This window comes from Phyllostomus hastatus, unplaced genomic scaffold (assembly GCF_019186645.2).
Source record: "Phyllostomus hastatus isolate PE091 unplaced genomic scaffold, TTU_PhHast_1.1 phas_contig_196, whole genome shotgun sequence".
Classification (NCBI taxonomy): domain Eukaryota; kingdom Metazoa; phylum Chordata; class Mammalia; order Chiroptera; family Phyllostomidae; genus Phyllostomus; species Phyllostomus hastatus.
The window spans coordinates 13,131,419-13,150,335 of record NW_025333709.1 but is presented as its reverse complement, the minus strand read 5'-3'; the positions used below and the strand labels follow the sequence as shown (position 1 = coordinate 13,150,335).

Below are 18,917 nucleotides of genomic sequence, written 5' to 3'. Positions count from 1 at the left end.
GAAAAACTTACAGCAAAGAGCTGATTAATAAAGTCAAAATCAAGCACTGGCCAACAGTGATCGGCTGGAGGAAAAAGGTTACCCAAGAAGTCTGTTACTTGTAGGCGCCGAAGGAGAAAGAAGGGATAAGTCATTGAATACTTGGGCTAAAGGTCTAGGGTGTTTGTTGTCACTCACTTAACTTTGAATGCACCTAAGACTAAATCCTGGGCCTTTTGCAAATTATAACACTTTTCCTCATTTTTTTCTCAGTTTTCAAATGAGCTGTGATATTAAGCTCTGACAGAGTGTCATTAGTTAACACTTAAGAAGACTAATGAAAATTAAAAATTCAATATTTCTAATTTTACTATTTTAATTAATAGCCTATTCAATAATTATAATAACTCACATTTATAGAGTGCCATGTAGTTTATAAAGACTTTTAATATGGCACATTACAGTTAATCTTTACAAAAGAGAATCATGTTGCATAAGCATGTAGGAAAAATAGTGATTTCAGTGTTTGCAAATTCACATTTTATAAAATCTTCCATGTTTCTCCCCAGAAGTGTGCCATTAAAGAGAGAGATTAATTCTTTCCTAATATATTTGTTCATTTGGGAAAAATAAAACATAACTACAACCAAAGCTGTGTAAATAAATATAGATAAAGACATGCTTATTTTATTCCTTCCAAAGATAATTTAGGGTCAGATACCTAACTAGAGTCAAGGCAGGGAGGAGGTGCCTCTTTGCTAGTTTGGTTCGTTCCAAATAGATCACTAGCTGAAACCTAACCCCCAAACGCCCTTGAAGTCATTCATCTGTTTGGAAGCTGATGTCACCCTGCCTTCTCCTTGTGTCTCAAATGTTGACCATTCCTTAGTTAATGTTTTGATTAGGACAGTCTTGTATCAGTTCTCTTTGAAAGATGGCTTACATAGTCCAAATGTCAACTTGGCTTATATTAAATTATTATAAAATAACTAGGCATTTGTGAGAACTCTGACATTGAGTTCTTCTGTTTTTGAAAAGCAGATTGAAAAAAAAAGAGAACTATGACCTAGAGGTTGTTTACTAACTCAGTGACCTATAAGTAGTAAGAACTTAGTATAGAGATTTGGAATTTATTGTTAAACCAGTGCACACTTCAACAATCCTATGCTATTTCTCCTTAACATCAGTGCAAACTCATGTCTCTTTATGTGACAAACATTTGCTAGGTGCTTGGGATACAAAAGTACCTAGCAAGAGACCCGGTCTGCTATAGCCAGGGAGCTTCACATCTATTGGGGGGTAAAGCTAAATGGGTAGTGGGGTGTGTTAAGTGCTATTGTAGAAGATACATCTAAGGCTTTGTGGTGGGCACTCAGATCTGGGAATGGGGGAAGCCATTCCCGAAGAGAGTGAGATTGATCTGACACCAAGAGGGGTGGAAGGCAAAGGTTTCCTAAACCTCTGCTGTCCAACATGGTAGCCATTAGCCAAGTGGCTAATTCAGCTAGTTCCAAATTCAGATGCGCTGCAAGTGTGATTGGATTTTGAAGACCGTGCAAAAAAAGAGGGTACAATACTTTAATTTATTTTAGATCAATGACAGGTTGAAACAATATTTTAGATGTATGGAGCTAAATAAATATATCATTAGAATTAATTTTCTGGCTCTTTCTTACTTTTAAAATGGAGCTCCTACACTTTTTTAAATTACATAAACCGAATTATATTTTTCTTGGACGTTGCTGTTCTAGGCAGAAGCGATAGCTCATAATAAGTCTCTGGGGGAAGAGAAGCAAGGTAGACTGGGAAACGGCTAGTCATTTAACTGGAATACTGAGGTGTGGAGCTGCAAGAAATAAGTCTGGAGGGCTTCATGAAAGCCCAATCTTTGAAGGGCCCTGTAAGTCGTGATATAGATTTTGAAGTCTGTCTTGGAGGCTTAGTGGAACTATTTAATGAGTTTACCCACAGGAAGATTTTCTGATTGATTTCCTTCCTCAAAAATGATCTGCTTTCTTATGCCAAAATGCATTTTGCAAAGTTTATTTTTATGAACTTGGGCACAGGGACACATGCAATGATTTTTGATTCATTTGGCTAGATGAGCTTGGAAAGTCATTCACAAAACAGCTAAAGGAACTAGAAGAGACTCCCCAGGTTGGTTGGGTAGGTGATTTCCATTCAGATTTCTGAGACACTCTTAGAGGAATGAACAAGTAGCAAATTGTATTTGGAATGCTTGGGGTGCAGTGCTGGATTTTGCATTAGTTCAGATCAGTTATATAATTAGGAGACCAACAAAGCAGAGGTTCCATAAGGAAATAAAAGTAATATTAAAATTATATAATAATTAATATTTTACAAAATGAAAATCATTTTGTGGTCTGTATTGCTGTTGTGTTGAGCTCCATAAGGATGTGGCTTGGAAAGTCTATAAAGTTCTCATAGCTAATGCCTCTAAAAGCCCCTATCCAAATCAACTTGAGTGCACCAAATAAGAGAGTTCAGAGAAGAGTAGTGATTAGTAATTACTAACCCAGAATCATTCATTGTGGTTGAATATTGCTATTGTTTCAGTTGCTACTTTCCTCCAATTTCCATCCGAACTCTTTCTCAAAAACCAATTCACCCTCTGCCTTTCTCGGTTTCATAGGCTTGAAATAATTCAGGTGCTGTTGGAACAGTGCAAGCCAGGGTTTAGTACTTAATATCTAAACTTGTCACTGCTCTAATTTCTTGTGAGCTTCTAAGTCCAACTCCATTTGCAATCTGTACAGTTTCCTGCCAGGAAACATGATAATGGGATATTAATTAAAAGGGAAAATCTAGATATTATGGTATGGCTCAGTGCTCAAAACCAAAACCAGATGTGCTGGGGCAATGGTGGTGGCATTTCGTTTCTCTCCGCCCCCCACCCCCATTGGTTAGTATTCATCCTGGGAGCCAGGAACAGTGCGTCATCACTGATAATGATCGGCTTCTTCCGAATGAACAAAAAATTGTGTAATTTCTCATAGTTATTCTTTTTGGAAAAAAATTAAGTAGTTTTCTATTCAAGCCCTTTTAAAGAGCTATTTCGTGGGAGTGAATATATCTTAGGATGAGCTCTGAGCTCACTGTTTAGCAACTGGCAGTTTTATCAGAAGTAGTTACATATACCCTCAGTCTATAGTTCTGATGTTTTCTGACTTATCATTGGGTTTACCTGCATCTTAGCTCCTACTTGCATATTGCCTGTTAAGTAGACTGACCTGGATTTATTCACGTTTATCCAGCCTCTGACACTAAGGAGGAACATGTCTGAGTGTTACTGGGATGGGGTAACTCTGGCAAATTGAATGCCGTAGTTTGGGTTCCTCCCTAAGAGTGACCCCCCAGTAGTAGGAACTTATTGAATGACTACTGGATTAAATGAGTGTAATCAATATTAAAGGCAAAAGAAAAATATCCTTTTGTTTTTGGATTTTGTCAGCATTTCTGCATTTCTTTTTGCCCATTCACATGTTTTTATGGACCCCCACCTCCAGTTTATTCTTTTGATAGAGGACCTAACTAGGCCATTCACTCTGGACACTGCATGGGATTATTCATTTATCTCATCTATAGTATTTGTAGTATACCTGGAATTTCTGAAGAAGGCAGGCTGTAGCTAACCTGACATTGTGCACAAATCTTTCATTGCCAAAGTTGACATGCAGTTTCCTTAGCCATAGGAGTAGGCTTTTAAAAATTATTCTACTTTGGGAACGTTGACTAAAAGTTTTAAGAATCCAAATTCTGTTAGGCTATTCCTTGTTGTTACCCAGCATTGCAGAGCATTTTGGCGAGATAACACATAAAAATATTAACCATAGTACTTGATATATTTTAGACAATAAATGATAATTTCCTTATTAATTTTGTTTTTTTCTTCATCAAACCCCTTTCACCAGGATTATTATTTGATGAGAAACATGGCATTTTCTTCAGCTAACTTGGGAGATTCTATACACTTTCTGATAAATATTTTGATAATGCGAAGTCAGTTAATTCAGTCAGGTTTTTTTTTCTTTATTTATCCCCTGTGTTTTGATATAATGAGGATTTACCATACCTGTTAATGCAACATAAATCTCCAATTTTATTATCTACCCCGTCAGCAAACTAGCTTTTGTGAAACTTGAAGCTAAAAGATATTTGATAAATGCTCCATCTTCCTCAATAGTGAAAACTGGTCTGAAAATAATTTTTCAAAAGCTTTTGCCAAAGGTTTAGAGTTCCTCAAGCCTTTAAGAAGTTGGAAATGTTATTAAGCATTTTGATTTCTTTTCCTTTCATCTCCTGTTTAGAAATTAATGTCTTGAAAAATTGGCTGCAAATGTTAAGGTTTTTTAAAGATATGGAATCTATTCATCTGTTTAATAAAACTGCAACATGTTAAAAATAATCGGTTCTCTGTTAGACATTTTGGCCAATCTTGGAAAGATTTTTTGTCTTTGCTTTTTTAGACCTTCAGCTGCCTTTTAGCTTCCGTTTTAGCACCGGGAAAACTGAGCACTCTAATCATTTTCTCAAATGATAATTTTAACATGTCTTCAATCTCTAGTCTTTGTAAGGTACCAAGACGTGGCCCCAGTCCTGTGTTTTATGAAAGGAGATGATAGACAAATAAGTGGTTTAGGTGACTGTGCACACCCCTTTGGATTTCTGTTCCTCGCATCTAGGCTGTGTCTTCTTTTTTACTGCAGAATGTATCAGTATCTGATATAAAAGGTCCTCTGGTTTATCTCCTTTGTGGGATCATTGTTGCGTTCAGCTTCGTATAAAGAAGCAATTCAGAGACTGTCCCAATATGTCTGCATATGGACGTACATATGGTAGATTTTAGCTTTAACTTCGAAGTTACTTGAATACATAGGCTATGTGTGTTCCCGTAATGGTAGTTGAACAATTTCCTTGTGATGGTTCAATTTCTTTCTCTCTCTTCTGCATTGCCCCCTCCTTTCCCTCTATCTAGTAGTAACCTTTCTAAAAAGGCTCATTAAAAAAAGAAAATCCATAACATCCATGCAAGCAGGCACCAGGAAGTTTAGATAGCGGTTCCATCACATTTGGCTGTTTGACTTGAGTCGGCTGCATAAATAGAATGGAATGTGATGTTATGATTCCGCTGCCCAAGTGTATAGCACTGTCCCAGGATGAGCCTCACCATCCATTTATATTTATTGACCTCCTGAATGTGCTGGGTGCTCCGGAGCAACACAATTACAGCCTTCAATGGAGACATACAATCTACATGGAAGTGAATCAGGCAGCCTGCTCTGTTTGCTGTACATCATCTGGGCAGTTATTTAGGCTCAGTAGCTGATATCATGGGGATTGTGTTTTACCAACAGTTGCAGTGAAGCCCTACCTCTGGTTCTCAAAGGTGATTTTTAAAAGTGAGAGTCCTGCAAACTCATAGCTATTTCACAATTCTTGCACTTAAACCTGTAAAAACAAATCATGAAAACCTTTGTTAAGTCTGTTAAGCTCAGCTACCTAGGCAAGTTTTTTCCTATGATAGACCACTAAACCTGGCTTTCTTTCTCCTTATCTTAGGATGCACTTGGGCATCTTTGATGTAATGAGTGGTATGGAGTAAGTGTTAAAAATAATTAATTGATTAATTGATTGATTGATTTTTCAACAAATATTTATTGAGACTTTATCTTTCAGGTATCCGTAGAACATGGTAGTCAATAGCACAGATATGGTCTCTGCTTTCATGAAACCTTCATTGTAGGGGGGAGATGAACATTAAACAATAAATGAACTATTAATTATTTAATTACAATTGGGCATAGAACTACAAAGGATAAATAGAGTATTCTTTAAGAGCAACTAATAGGAATCGTGACCTCATTTCAAGTCTCTGAAAGGAAATGATTGTTGAATTTAATGTAATTCTAGGCAGTCTGTGTATGTTGGTGGAGGGGAGGGAGAGGTAGTGTAGAAAGGATGTTCCAAGTAGCAGGGGAACAGCTTGCTCACAGGCGCTGGGAAAGGAAGGAACACTGTATACACTAAGGACTGATAGGAGCTCAACGTGGCTGGAAAACAGAGTAACAGAAAGAATGCGATGTGTGGCGATAAAGCCCATGATGATGACAGGTCCAGACCATGACAGGCCCAGTAGGTCCTGTTAGTGATTTAAGGCTTGCCTTACAAGTTAGGAGAATCCATCAGAATGTGTTGGTCAGATACCTGTTCCCTTAACAAAGACTACTCGTGCCTGAGAGAAAGAATAGAGTGGAGGAGGAGGAGCACAGACACAGAGCCCAAGTTATACTAGTCTGGAAGGAGATGCTGGCAGGTTGGTTTAGGGGAGACAGAATAAAGGAGCTGGACTAGAGAGTGATTTAGGAGGCACAAATCAACAAGGCGTGTTGGGTGATGAGATGTGAGGGAAGGCACTCGGGTTTTTGCCCTGAATAACTGGCTAGATGATGTTAATTTCAAGGATACGAGCACACTGGAGAAACACCCTCTGGGGAGAGGGCGGAACTGGGGAGTTTTGTTTGGGGAGTGCTGGGCTAGTTTGAGATGCCGAGGGAACAACTAACCTCAGATGTCAAATAGATGGTTATCTGAGTCTGAAGCTCAGAGGAACTTCCCTGATGAAAATAGGAAGAGGAAGGTTGCATAAAGGTAAAAGAGATGAGACGTGAATGATTAGATCACCTAGGATAATATCTGTTGTAGAGTCTGTGAATTGTTCAGTTATATTTCACAAGTGCTTACTGAGTGCCCAGTCCTTGCCAAGCACTTTGCCGAACACTGGGCACATGAAAAGGAAAGATGTTCAGTAAATAACACATCTCTTTGCCTCAGGCCCAAATTACTTTTCACATCATCCAAGACAGGATACTCTTGGTACATCCAGAGAAAACTCTTAGGCAAGCGAAATTTATACCTTAGTCCTGTGCTTCCTGGTCTTTGCTTCCATCTAACTTAAACATCAGCATCCTGAAGTCCGTTCCATTCTTGTTCATCCTTGATAGACGTGTAGCCTAGTTGGTAAGCACTTTCTTTCTATTAACTCCTTCCATTCTCACCTTTTCTCCCTGTTGAGAGACATCATCACCTTTGTCCTGTCTTTTTAGAACAAGATTTATAGGATTGCTTCTTCTATATATTTTTTCAGAAATACATCCTCAGGCTACAGAATATTCTTCTTGTATTTTGAAGGTTGTAAATTGCTGATGATGATGATATTGATGCCACTGGTGAAAATGAGGCCACACCCTTCCAGTCTGTTTCTAAAATAAGGTTCATTGACAAAGTGAAGTTTATAATGCTTTTTATAGCTCTTAGCCTTTGGAGACGCAGGGCTTAAAATAGTCTATATTTTAAGACTGTATTTTTTCAAATTATTTGTCTTTGGATCACCTGCATCACAATCACTTGGATGTGCTTGTTAAAAATGAAGATCGTTGAACCTTACCTTCCAAATATTTTTAGTACATCTGACATAAATCCTAATAACTTGCACTTTTAATAAGCATCTCAGGTAATATTTACTTACACTAGAGTTCAAGAATCTCTCTTTTGAGCTAGCTATGTCAAAAGTTATGCCTCAAATCGCCATGCCACATACCTTAAACTTGTACAGTGATTTATGTCCATTATTTCTTAATAAAACTGGAGAAATTATACATCTTCTTATTAGAATTTTGAGTTAATGAGAAATTAAACAGTTTTTCAAGCCAGGTCAGTCTCTTACCAATTTTGAGGATTAATCATAAAGTATTTAATAGGTATTTTTGGTCAGTTATTCCATGATAAGATGACCACATCACACACATTTCTTTTCTAACATGTAAAAGCTCATGTGACTGAAATACAGAGATGGCAAAAAATGTAGCCATGAACAACGAGGTGCCGAACAGAGAGAGCATGTAAGGGCGGCAAGTGATATCGATGAAATGAAAATTAAAACTCGATTCAAGTGTAGCCTTTCATTCAGTTTTACTCTATGTTTTGCTTTAACTGGCACACTTTGTGGGTTCTTCTTATGCATGACTGTACCTTTATGAATGTTTCTAGAGGTTCAACTTCTCTCCTATCTCCTGAACGAGCAAGTCTCTCTTGACTCCCCCCACCCCCAGGAAGAACGCCGTGTGATTTATGTTGGCAAAATCAGACCTGACACAACACGGACAGAACTGAGGGACCGCTTTGAAGTTTTTGGTGAAATTGAGGAGTGCACAGTAAATCTGCGGGATGATGGGTGAGAATCTTCAAGATTATTTCTTGTTTAGAAGCTGACATATGTAAAAAATTATGGCCATAAGATTACTAGGATGGGGATGCTTTGACAGATGACATGTTGAGTTCAGAACCTTATTTATTTTCTTTCATCCCTATTTATTAATCTTTCTAGTTGAGATTTTCTGTCCCAGAAATAAGTATTTAGCTGCTTGACAGGACAATCACACTGATAAATGGATACAGTGGTTCAGACGTTGGCACCAGCGAAGTCTCCTGAAGTAGAAAGGGTTCTTAGTCGTATATGCTAATGCCTCCTCGCTAGCTTTGAACTTCTCTTTGTCCATTGCAGAGACAGCTATGGTTTCATTACCTACCGTTACACCTGTGATGCTTTTGCTGCTCTTGAAAATGGATACACTTTGCGCAGGTCGAATGAAACTGACTTCGAGCTGTACTTTTGTGGACGCAAGCAATTTTTCAAGTCTAACTATGCAGACCTAGGTATGGATTTTATTGTACGTGGAAGGAGGAATCCATAATGCAGAGCTCAAAATGGAAGTAAATGCAAACTGTAGGCACATTGGGTTGAACCATTATTTTATTCGAGGGAATATTTGAATACAAAATTTATATTATTATTTAATTTTTAATGCACGAGACAGTTTCTGAAGTAAGAGGTGTGGGTTTGGGCAGCAAAAGGCGGGAATAAATTTTTTCTAGTCTCTTCCCTGATACTAAAATTCTGCACTGTTTATAGGTGTGTGTGTGGTACATCGTGTTTCGCGTGTGTCTGTACTGGGTGCATGTGTGGGGTGTACTGTGCGCCCGCACGTGTTTATATTGTGTGTGTCTGTATATTTCTGTCATCTGCTGTTGCCTTCTGTTTCCAACCTCGAATCCTATTGCCCAGCATTGCCATTACTGTTTTATGGAACAGAATATGCAAAAGTTGTGTTCTTTTCCCCTAGTATATCACAAAGCCTTAGATATGGTAATGTTTTCTACAAATTACACCTTAAGAGGAGAAAATACAATTTTATATGCTAAATCACACTACACTTTCTTTAAAATGAAGAAGAAAAATCGGTTATTATTTGAGTAGTTCTATGTGCTAACCACTGTGTCAGGGGCTTTGTGAGCAATTCCTCATGTGATTACCAAGACAATGGTAGGAGATAGACATTATTGATATCCCCATTTTACAGATAAGAACACTGAAGCATATGTAAGTATTGAATTGTTTTCCTGTTCCAAAAGTTGTACAGACTCAAGGGGTAAAAAACAAAGAAAATATTTTTTAAAGTATTAGAAAAATAGCCACATGCCTGGGTTGCAGGCCACGGCCCTCAGCAACCGCACATTGATGTTTCTCTCTCTCTTTCTCCCTCCCTTCCTTCTCTAAAAAAATAAATAAAATCTTTTTTAAAAATCTTTAAAAAATATTAGAAAAATAGGAAACCACCTATCAGCCTATCACCTGGAGATGACCACAATCCCCCAGTGTATGATTGCATTCTAGTAGTTTGTCTCAGAATGTCTAATTTCTCATAGTTAAGGTCTTATATCCAAATATACTCTCTAATTCTACTTATCTGAATTAATATTATATAAGTTCACTTTCCACTTATTCACAGGTTTAAAAATAAATTATCAGCACATTTTAATGGCTACACAGTATTTTGTTCAGTGAATAATGTCATATTTAATCATTCTAATTATAGCTAAACATTTATTCGATTTTTAAGTTTTTAATATAAATAATACCACAATGGACATCTTAATTTCCTTTCCAATTTTAATTTTGTTCCTTGGGATGTGATTTCCTATCTAATGTGTGTAAGACTTTACATTTTTTGATGAAGGAAAGAAAGTGGCAAATGTCTCATGAGGATGACATAATTATTTAAAATCAATTATACTACTAATCATAAAATTAACATATAAATCTATCCCTACACTTTTTATTCTATTATGTAAAAATTAGCATATTTCTGTCTGCACTTGCTTTGGCTTGGTATAAAGAAAGAAATGAATACCAAATACAGGGATTTTTTCTCTCCCTTCCGCCAGAGCGATGTCTCCCTAGAGTAATTGATATAGGTAGTGTGCATTGTTCAGAGGGAATATGCTATAATTCACTTCAAAAGCTAAATAGATAGGATGAAGCAGGGGAGAGTTAGCTTACTGTTAGAGAGATAGAGGTCCAGGGATGAAAATATAAATGGTGGCAAGTCATTTATTTGTTCAAACGTTGGCTGATAAAAACAGGCAAGACAGATTGAAGTCTTGAGTTGATTTGACTTATTTTCTTCAGTGATGAAGGCCGGGGTGTTTCCAGTCTCTCAAAACATCTAGAGTTTAAAAGAAGCTACCTAGAGGGGCCTTCGGATCACGATTCATCACTGGGAGAGGGAGGATTGAATGTTATTTCCAAATTGAACCAGAGCCTCCCTGAAATATTTCTAAGAGAAACGCTTCCCCTCTCGTCATCTCGCCGCCTCGCCGGCAGCAGTGAAACTTTGCCATCGCTAAGCTAGCTCTGCATTTTCTGGAAAGTGCGTGTGATGTGCGTTGTCGTAGCATTGGTGTTTTCCAGTTCCCTCGAGCCCTACAATTGCATGAAGCGTGGTCGATCTGAGCGCGAGTGTGGTGTAGTCGAGGAGCCTGCAGACTTTTGGAACTCTGCCGACCTGGGTTTGAAACTGGACTTAGCTTCTGACCTTAAGCAAACAATTAAACTCCCTCTGCTTCTACTTCTTCATTAGTGAAATACCTCATGATGCTGTCAGGAAGATTAAGTTAATGTTTGGGAAGCTGTTAACTGTGTCTGGCATAAAACAGTTGCTCAATAAAGAGTAGCTATGATTATAATTAAACACGATGGTAATGAGAAGTTAGAGGTTTCAAGTTATTTTGAAATGGAAGTGTCAACATCAGCGTCCAGCTTTCGAAGTGAAGAGCATTCCTGTGCATCCTGTCTTTGTCTCCAGAGGAGTTCAACTTTAATGCACCAGGGCACGGCCACTTAAGATGATGAACATGAGCAGATACTGGACAATTAGAGGGACTGTGAGCTGTCACATGCATCCAGTGTAACGTGAAAATGGTGTGATACAGACACATTTCACCAAGAGTAAAGTGACCAATCAGCTTAGATAGAATCACCAATTTTTTTCTGTTGTGTTTTTTTTGTCCCCCCCGGATTAAGCTAGCTGGCACATCCTATTTCCATACCATTGAGGACACTTTTGGCCACTACAACATTATTAGTGCAAAACATAATGATTCTAATTATGATTTATGAGCCAGTTTTGAGAGACTCAGAATTTAAAGAGACAATCAAGGTTACTATGGTGATACCAGGATTTAAATCTGGTTTCTATGAATCTGTAATCTGTGTGTCTTTCTATTTACTGTCTTATAAAAAAATAGATCATTCAGCGAGATCTCAGTGAAAAATGTTAAAGAGGAAGGATAAAAATTAAATTAGAACTATCTGACCACAAAAAGATGGGCTAGTACAAATAATAAAATAATTTTAATCCAAATTAATTATGGTATAGAACTTAGACATATAAGAAAAATGGCTGGCATAGCTCAGTGGATTGAGCGCGGGCTGCAAACCAAAGTATCACAGGTTCGATTCCCAGTCAGGGCACATGTCTGGGTTGCAGGCCACGGCCCCCAGCAACCGCACATTGATGTTTCTCTCTCTCTCTCTCTTTCTCCCTCCCTTCCCTCTCTAAAAATAAATAAATAAAATCTTTTAAAAAATCTTTAAAAAATAAAAATAAAAATGGATTTGTTGACACTTCAACAACAAGCTGTAAAAAAAAAGAAAAAAGATAATATCCATCACAAGTTTTCATTGACTCAAAGAAATATAATACATTATCAGCATCTTGAATATATACATAACTTTTATTTTTTAAAGATTTTATTTATTTGTTTTTAGAGACAGAGGAAGCGGGGAGAAAGACAGGAAGAGAAACATCAATGTGTGGTTGTCTCGCACCGCCTACTGGGGACCTGGCTCACAACCCAGGCATAAGCCCCAACTGGGAATCGAACTGGCAACCCTTTCGTATGCAGGCTGGCACTCAATCCATTGAGCCACACCGGCCAGGGCTAGATACATAACTTTTCATAAAACCTTGCCATTTATTGGTAAATCACTCCCAGAGCCCAACACAAATATTTTCAACCATAGTTTTAGTAATATGCTGGTAGTTAAAATGAATATATTCATTTAACAAATACTAATTTTAGTATCTACTTTGTGCCAACTGTTTTCTGTGTGCCAGGAATACAGTTGTAATGTGATTTGTTTCCATTTATACAATGCCATTTTTAACAATTTATTTTTAAAAGAAATTAAAGTGGCTTTTAGATTATTCCTATCAAACTTTTTATTATATTTTACTTGAGTTGCAGTATCTTTCCTTTAGTATAGAAAAAGGAGGCAAAATAGATGTTATTGCTTGAAGAAGTACATGCAACCAAAAAAGATTTTGGGGTACCTACTGTGTCATATAGTATGCTCATTAGTGGACATATATGTAAATACCAGTGTTCATACTTCACAGTGAAAATAACTTGAGAACTACTGTTTTAAAGTATTTTTATTTTATTTTTTTTTAAAGATTTTATTTATTTTTAGAGAGGGAAGGGAGGGAGAAAGAGAGAGAGAGAGAAACATCAATGTGCAGTTGCTGGGGGCTGTGGCCTGCAACCCAGGCATGTGCCCTGACTGGGAATCAAACCTGTGATACTTTGGTTTGCAGCCTGCGCTCAATCCACTGAGCTATGCCAGCCAGGGCCTAAAGTATTTTTAGTATTTGCTAATAAAAATACAGAAACACTGAAATTTTGGGTCACATGCAAAATAATCCCAAGTTAAAATATTTTAGTCATTCTCAAAATTTCCTCCAAGAAAACATATGCACGTGTGTTTCTGATGGGTCTGTGCCTACCTCGAGGTCATGCCGACTCCCAACATCAAGAGACTCCGTCCCCTTCCTCCACAACGCAGGGCAACTCTGATTTTAGGCTTATCTCTGGCAATGAGCAAGACTTTCTTTTTCTCCTCCTCCTCCTTCCTCTTTTTTGTTTCTGCAAAAAAGATTTTGATTTGAACAACAGCTGCCAGTGAGCTTCTAGTGATACAAACAAACTATTCATTAGGCTATGAAGAGAAGGGTGGAGAACCATTGTAATTTAAGCATTAACCATTTAAGATGTTAGTAAGGAAAGATTGGCCATTTTTGTCCTTGCTTTTATGTCTGGGCCTGACGTTCATTGTTGCTTTGTTGTTGTTCTTGCCTGGAAAATGTTGCCTGACAAAAATCCAGTAAGGACAAAGAATGGTGAGAATGAAAGAGAAAAAAAAGTGCCTTGAATTCTTTGTTTTGAAAACTAAGGTGGGTAAAGTAGATTGAAGCAAGGGGTTAAAAAAAGTCAGCCTGGGGCTGCAGAGTTTGAGGGATTGCAACATTTTCAGCAGAACACTGTAGTGAGGTCAATGGTCCTGCCTCCACATTATCTAGTCTCACACTCTTCTGTCATTTTGAGCATTTCATTTTTGGAACTTCGTCTGAAAATGGGAATGTTCCTATTTTAGTAGGATTGTTAATGTTTTCCAGAAAACATTTTTTTCCCTCCAAAACGAGTGCTCTGAAAGAACGAATGTATTTGTAAGAAGTTTTCTGTTATATTTCCAAGATATTCTTTCTCACTTGCAAGACTGGCAAGTATATCTGACTTTTTTAGAGATGTCAATGGAGAAAATCAGAAACAGTTAACAGGTTTTTACTTTACATCCAGCATTGCTGAAACACATCGATTTTGTTGAGGGTTCGCTCTTTGAAGTAACATGGGAGACTTTGCACAAAAGCTGACTTGGGCTGGTTTAAGGATCCAAGAAAGACCATGGCTTTATGCACACCTGCATGTTTTCTGTCTCCTGTGAATTGGTAAAGAGACTGAATTTACCCTCTCTGGACATGAAGCATTTCCCTAAACCTTCTAACTTGGGGGAGGTTGTGCCACTATTGCTGGGGTGCCTGAGGGTATGGAGTAAATGCCTGGATCATATATCTCTCCTGCCTCAAAGGAGAACAGCAGGGTGGGGAGTGGGCGAAGTTCTGATTCTCTTTTTCCCACTCAACTGGATGTTGTGCTCAATGAAGTCAGTCCCGTTGAATGGGAAAATTAGTTCCAGCGCTTATTCTTAAAGTATATCAACTGGATAAGTTGCTATTGAATAGAAATTTTTAAAGTCTGTTCTGCTTACCTTCTGGGTATGTTTAAGTCAGAAATGCATCAATAGCAAGGGTGTGAATGCTCACCATTCCTTACTATACATATACACATATATGTATATTTATATCTATATCTATCTATCTGTATATGCCAACAGAAGTTGGGCATGTTTTGGAAAGTATGTTGATTCAATGAGTTGCTGGTAAATTGGAAATTGGGTCATCATGAATGAGAAGATTGAGTTAATGACCACCACCAGCAAGGGTGCATCTAACCAGGCTTGGGTTTCTTTCAGATTCCAACTCAGATGACTTTGACCCTGCTTCCACCAAGAGCAAGTATGACTCTCTGGATTTTGATAGTTTACTGAAAGAGGCTCAGAGAAGCTTGCGCAGGTAACAGGTGCCCTGGCTGAGGATGACAGAGGGACGGTGAATACCTCACGGGACAGCGCGTCCTTCCCTAACAGACTACTGCAAGTCATACTTAGGAATTTCTCCTACTTTACACTCTGTACAAAAATAAAACAAAACAACAATACAAAAACAACAACAACAACAACAACAACAACAATGGTTTACATGAACACAGCTGCTGAAGAGGCAAGAGACAGAATGGATATCCAGTAAGCACATGTTTATTCATGGGTGTCAGCTTTGCTTTCCCTGGAGTCTCTCGGTGACGGTGTGTATGTGCGCATGTATGTGTGTTTGTGTGTGCGCGCACATGCGTGCCTGGTTTGGGGGAAGTGTGTATGTACAGGTGGGGACTGGGGGCTCCTGACCAGAGTGTGCCGGGGCAAACCACTTCAAATGGCAGCAGTTCCAAGAAGACACACGTAAAACCTAGGACTTCAAAATGTTCATATTCTATTCAAAAGGAAAAAAAATGAATAAATTCAAAAGGAAAGAAAACTAACCAACCAACCAACCAACCAACCACAAACCGTCCTAAAATGACAGCCGCTGATGTCCGGGCATCAGCCTCCGTACTCTTGTTTTTTTAAGAAAGTACAAAATCAACTTGAAGCGAGCGTTCTCTCATAATGTAATGATTCTATGACAATCCCGAAGAAACCACAGGTTCCGTAGAACTAATATCCTTTCTCTCTCTTTCTCTCTCTCTTTTTTCTTTTTTTCCTTTTGCTGTGGAATCGGGGTGGGAGAGGATACTGCGGGCACCGGAATGCTATACTTTCCTAACATTTTGAAGTTGCTGTCGTTCGTCCTTTATCCTGACACCCATGTAAATGTCCAAAATGTTGACCCTCCACTGCAAATTTCAAAAGCCTTGTCCATGATCAAGCGTGCGGCTTGGTCAATGGTTCTTTCTGAGGAGCGAGCACGGTGTTACGTTACGAATGAGAGTTGGGTAGAACTCTCTGGGATGTGTTCAGATAGTGTAATTGCTACATTCTCCGATGTAGTTAAGTATTTACAGATGTTAAATGGAGTATTTTTATTTTGTGTACATACTATAAAAGAATGTTCTTTTTTTGTTACAGCTATGCACTGTAAATGCAGCCTTCTTTTCAAAACTGCTAAATTTTTCTTAATCAAGAATATTCAAATGTAATTATGAGGTAAAACAATTATTGTACACTAACCTATTTAGAAGCTGAACTTACTGCTTATATATATTTGATTGTACAAAAAAAAAGTGTGTGTGTCCGTTGAGTGCAGCAACAAAATGATGCTTTACGCGCATCCATCCCTTCTTAGGTGAGCTTCGATCTAAGCATCTTGTCGAGAAATATCCGAGCCCCTAAAGGTATTAACCACTTCCGCGATATTTTTCCACATTTTCTTGTCGCTTGTTTTCCTTTGAAGTTTTATACACTGGATTTGTTAGGGGAATGAAATTTTCTCATCTAAAATTTTTCTAGACGATATCATGATTTTATGTAAAGTCTCAATGGGTAACCATTCAGAAATGTTTTTATTTTCTCTATCAATAGTAGTTTTGAAACTAGAGGTCAAAAATCTTTTTAAACTGCTGTTTCGTTTTAATTTTTTTGTGATTTTAATTTGATACAAAATGCTGAGGTAATAATTACAGTATGATTTTTACAATAATTAATGTGTGTCTGAAGACTATCTCTGGAGCCAGTATCTCCTTCCCTTGGCAGAGTATGACGACGGTATTTATCTGTATTTTTTACAGTTATGCATCCTGTATAAATACTGATATCTCATTCCTTTGTTTACTAAAGAGACATATTTATCAGTTGCAGATAGCCTATTTATTATAAATTATGAGATGACAACAATAATAAAGCCAGTGGAAATTTTCTACCTAGGGTGCATGGCAGTTGTCAGGGTGGAGTCTCCGTGTTTCATTTGGGTAACTCAGCTTTCGCAGAAGCAATGTTTCTGCTTGCACTAGCATGGCCTCTGGCGTGACCATGATCTTGTTCTTGATGACATTGCTTCTGCTAAATTCAATAAAAAAACTTCCGAAAAACCTCCATTTTGAGCATCAGGATTTCATCTGAGTGTGGAGCCCCCGGAATGGAAAAACGTTCGGAGTGTGTATTCACGTTTCTAAATTGAGACCCGATCACGGTTTGGCTGACGTGACTTTTCTGGAAGACATGATAGTCCTCCTTTGTAATCGTTCTTTTCCCTTCTCTCGCCCAACACGATCTCACACAATGGATCTCACCCCCCAGGCCGATGCAGCTGGTTTTGAAGCTGCATTCATTTATCACCAGCATATTGTGTTCTGAGTGAATCCACTGTCTGTCCTGTCAGATGCTTGCTTGATTTCTGGGCTTCTTCTTTCTAAGTAGATAGAAAGCAATAAAAATACTATGAAACAAACTTGTTCACAGGTTCTGCGTTACAAGAGTAACACATCTTTAATCCGCCTAATTCTTGTTGTTCTGTAGGTTAAATGCAGGTATTTTAACTCTGTGTGAACGCCAAACTAAAGTTTACAGTCTTTCTTTCTGAATTTTGAGTATCTTCTGTTGTAGAATAATAATGATAAAAAGACTATTAAGAGCAATAAATTATTTTTAAGAAATCAATATTTAGTAAATCATATTATGTGTTCAAGGACCAGATGTGTTCTCTATTTTGCCTTTAAATTTTTGTGATCCAATTTTGAATATCTTCTCCTTTTTGCCCTGGATTGTTGACATGAGTAAAAATACTTGGTTTCTTTTCTTACTTATCGAAAGACAGCACTACAGATTTCATGTTGAGAATTAATTTATTCCCCCTCTGGCCTGACAAATATTGTTACCATAAAGATCGTTTTTTTTCCCCCCATGGACTTCAAATTGCATCTAAAATTAGTGCAAAGAGAGAATCACTAAACCATCTGAATAGAGCTTTTATATCTTATGCAGACACTGTGGGTAGCCCATCAAAATGTAAACTGTATTCCTTTTAGTTTTATTTTTTAAAATTTTGGGAGAGAATATTTCACATGCACACACGCACCCCATCAGGACGGGAAGCAAATTTCAGCATAGATCTCTCGGGTTTTTAGATGACCGTGGGCCATTGCCTTCCTGCTGTGGTAAGTACCACATCTACAATTTTGGTAACCGAACTGGTGCTTTAGAAATGTGGGTTTGTTTTTTTTTTAAAGAAATGTAGCAGAATAATTCTTCCAGTGCAACAAAATCAATTTTTGCTAAACGACTCCGAGAGAGCAACGGCCGGGCTGTCACCGTTCGAGGCGGCGGAGAGGGAGCTCTGTACTACCGGGGTATGACGGTTGGGTCAGTGGAAAAAAAGGAAACCTTTTCATGCCTTTAGATGTGAGCTTCCAGTAGGTAATGATTATGTGTCCTTTTTTGATGGCTGTAACGAGAACTTCAATCACTGTAGTCTAAGACCTGATCTATAGATGACCTAGAATAGCCATGTAATATAATGTGATGATTCTAAATTTGTACCTATGTGACAGACATTTTCAATAATGTGAACTGCTGATTTGATGGAGCTACTTTAAGATTTGTAGGTGAAAGTGTAATACTGTTGGTTGAACTATGCTGAAGAGGGAAAGTGAGCGATTAGTTGAGCCCTGACCGGGCTTCCCCCACCCCACCCCCACCTGCCAATTCTACATGTATTGTTGTGGTTTTATCCATTGTATGAAAATTCCTGTGATTTTTTTTAAAATGTGCAGTACACATCAGCCTCACTGAGCTAATAAAGGGAAACGAATGTTTCAAATCTACTTCTGCTTTTCTTATTTATCGTAACCAAACTCCTGGCATGGTTCTCAGGTTAGTACGCATTGTTCGCTCATTGTTATTCTCTTTACCCCTGGATCCCCCTCCCTTTTTCCCTGCTTTTCCATATTCGTGGGTGTATTTCAGCTTCAGGGTAACACGTGCCTTCTATGCTTTACGTTGTTTCTTTGAGAATGGCCAAGGAAGAAGTGGTGATTTTTGTAGTGACTTTATCCCATGGACAAGCTCTGTTTTC

General features: G+C 38.0%; 1 protein-coding gene across 3 annotated transcripts in view; it reads left to right on the top strand.

Moving 5' to 3' along the window:
- The window catches only part of PPARGC1A (PPARG coactivator 1 alpha), a 631,109-nt gene extending 612,443 nt beyond the window's left edge, over nucleotides 1-18,666 (top strand). For all 3 annotated transcript variants that reach the window (XM_045834042.1, XM_045834041.1, XM_045834040.1), the window contains 3 exons: nucleotides 8,109-8,230; nucleotides 8,561-8,712; nucleotides 14,768-18,666. In XM_045834042.1, the coding sequence (XP_045689998.1) occupies nucleotides 8,109-8,230; nucleotides 8,561-8,712; nucleotides 14,768-14,871 (378 nt within the window). In that variant the 3' untranslated portion in view covers nucleotides 14,872-18,666. The remainder of the gene's footprint in view (nucleotides 1-8,108; nucleotides 8,231-8,560; nucleotides 8,713-14,767) is intronic.
- Nucleotides 18,667-18,917: the final 251 nt, after the last annotated feature.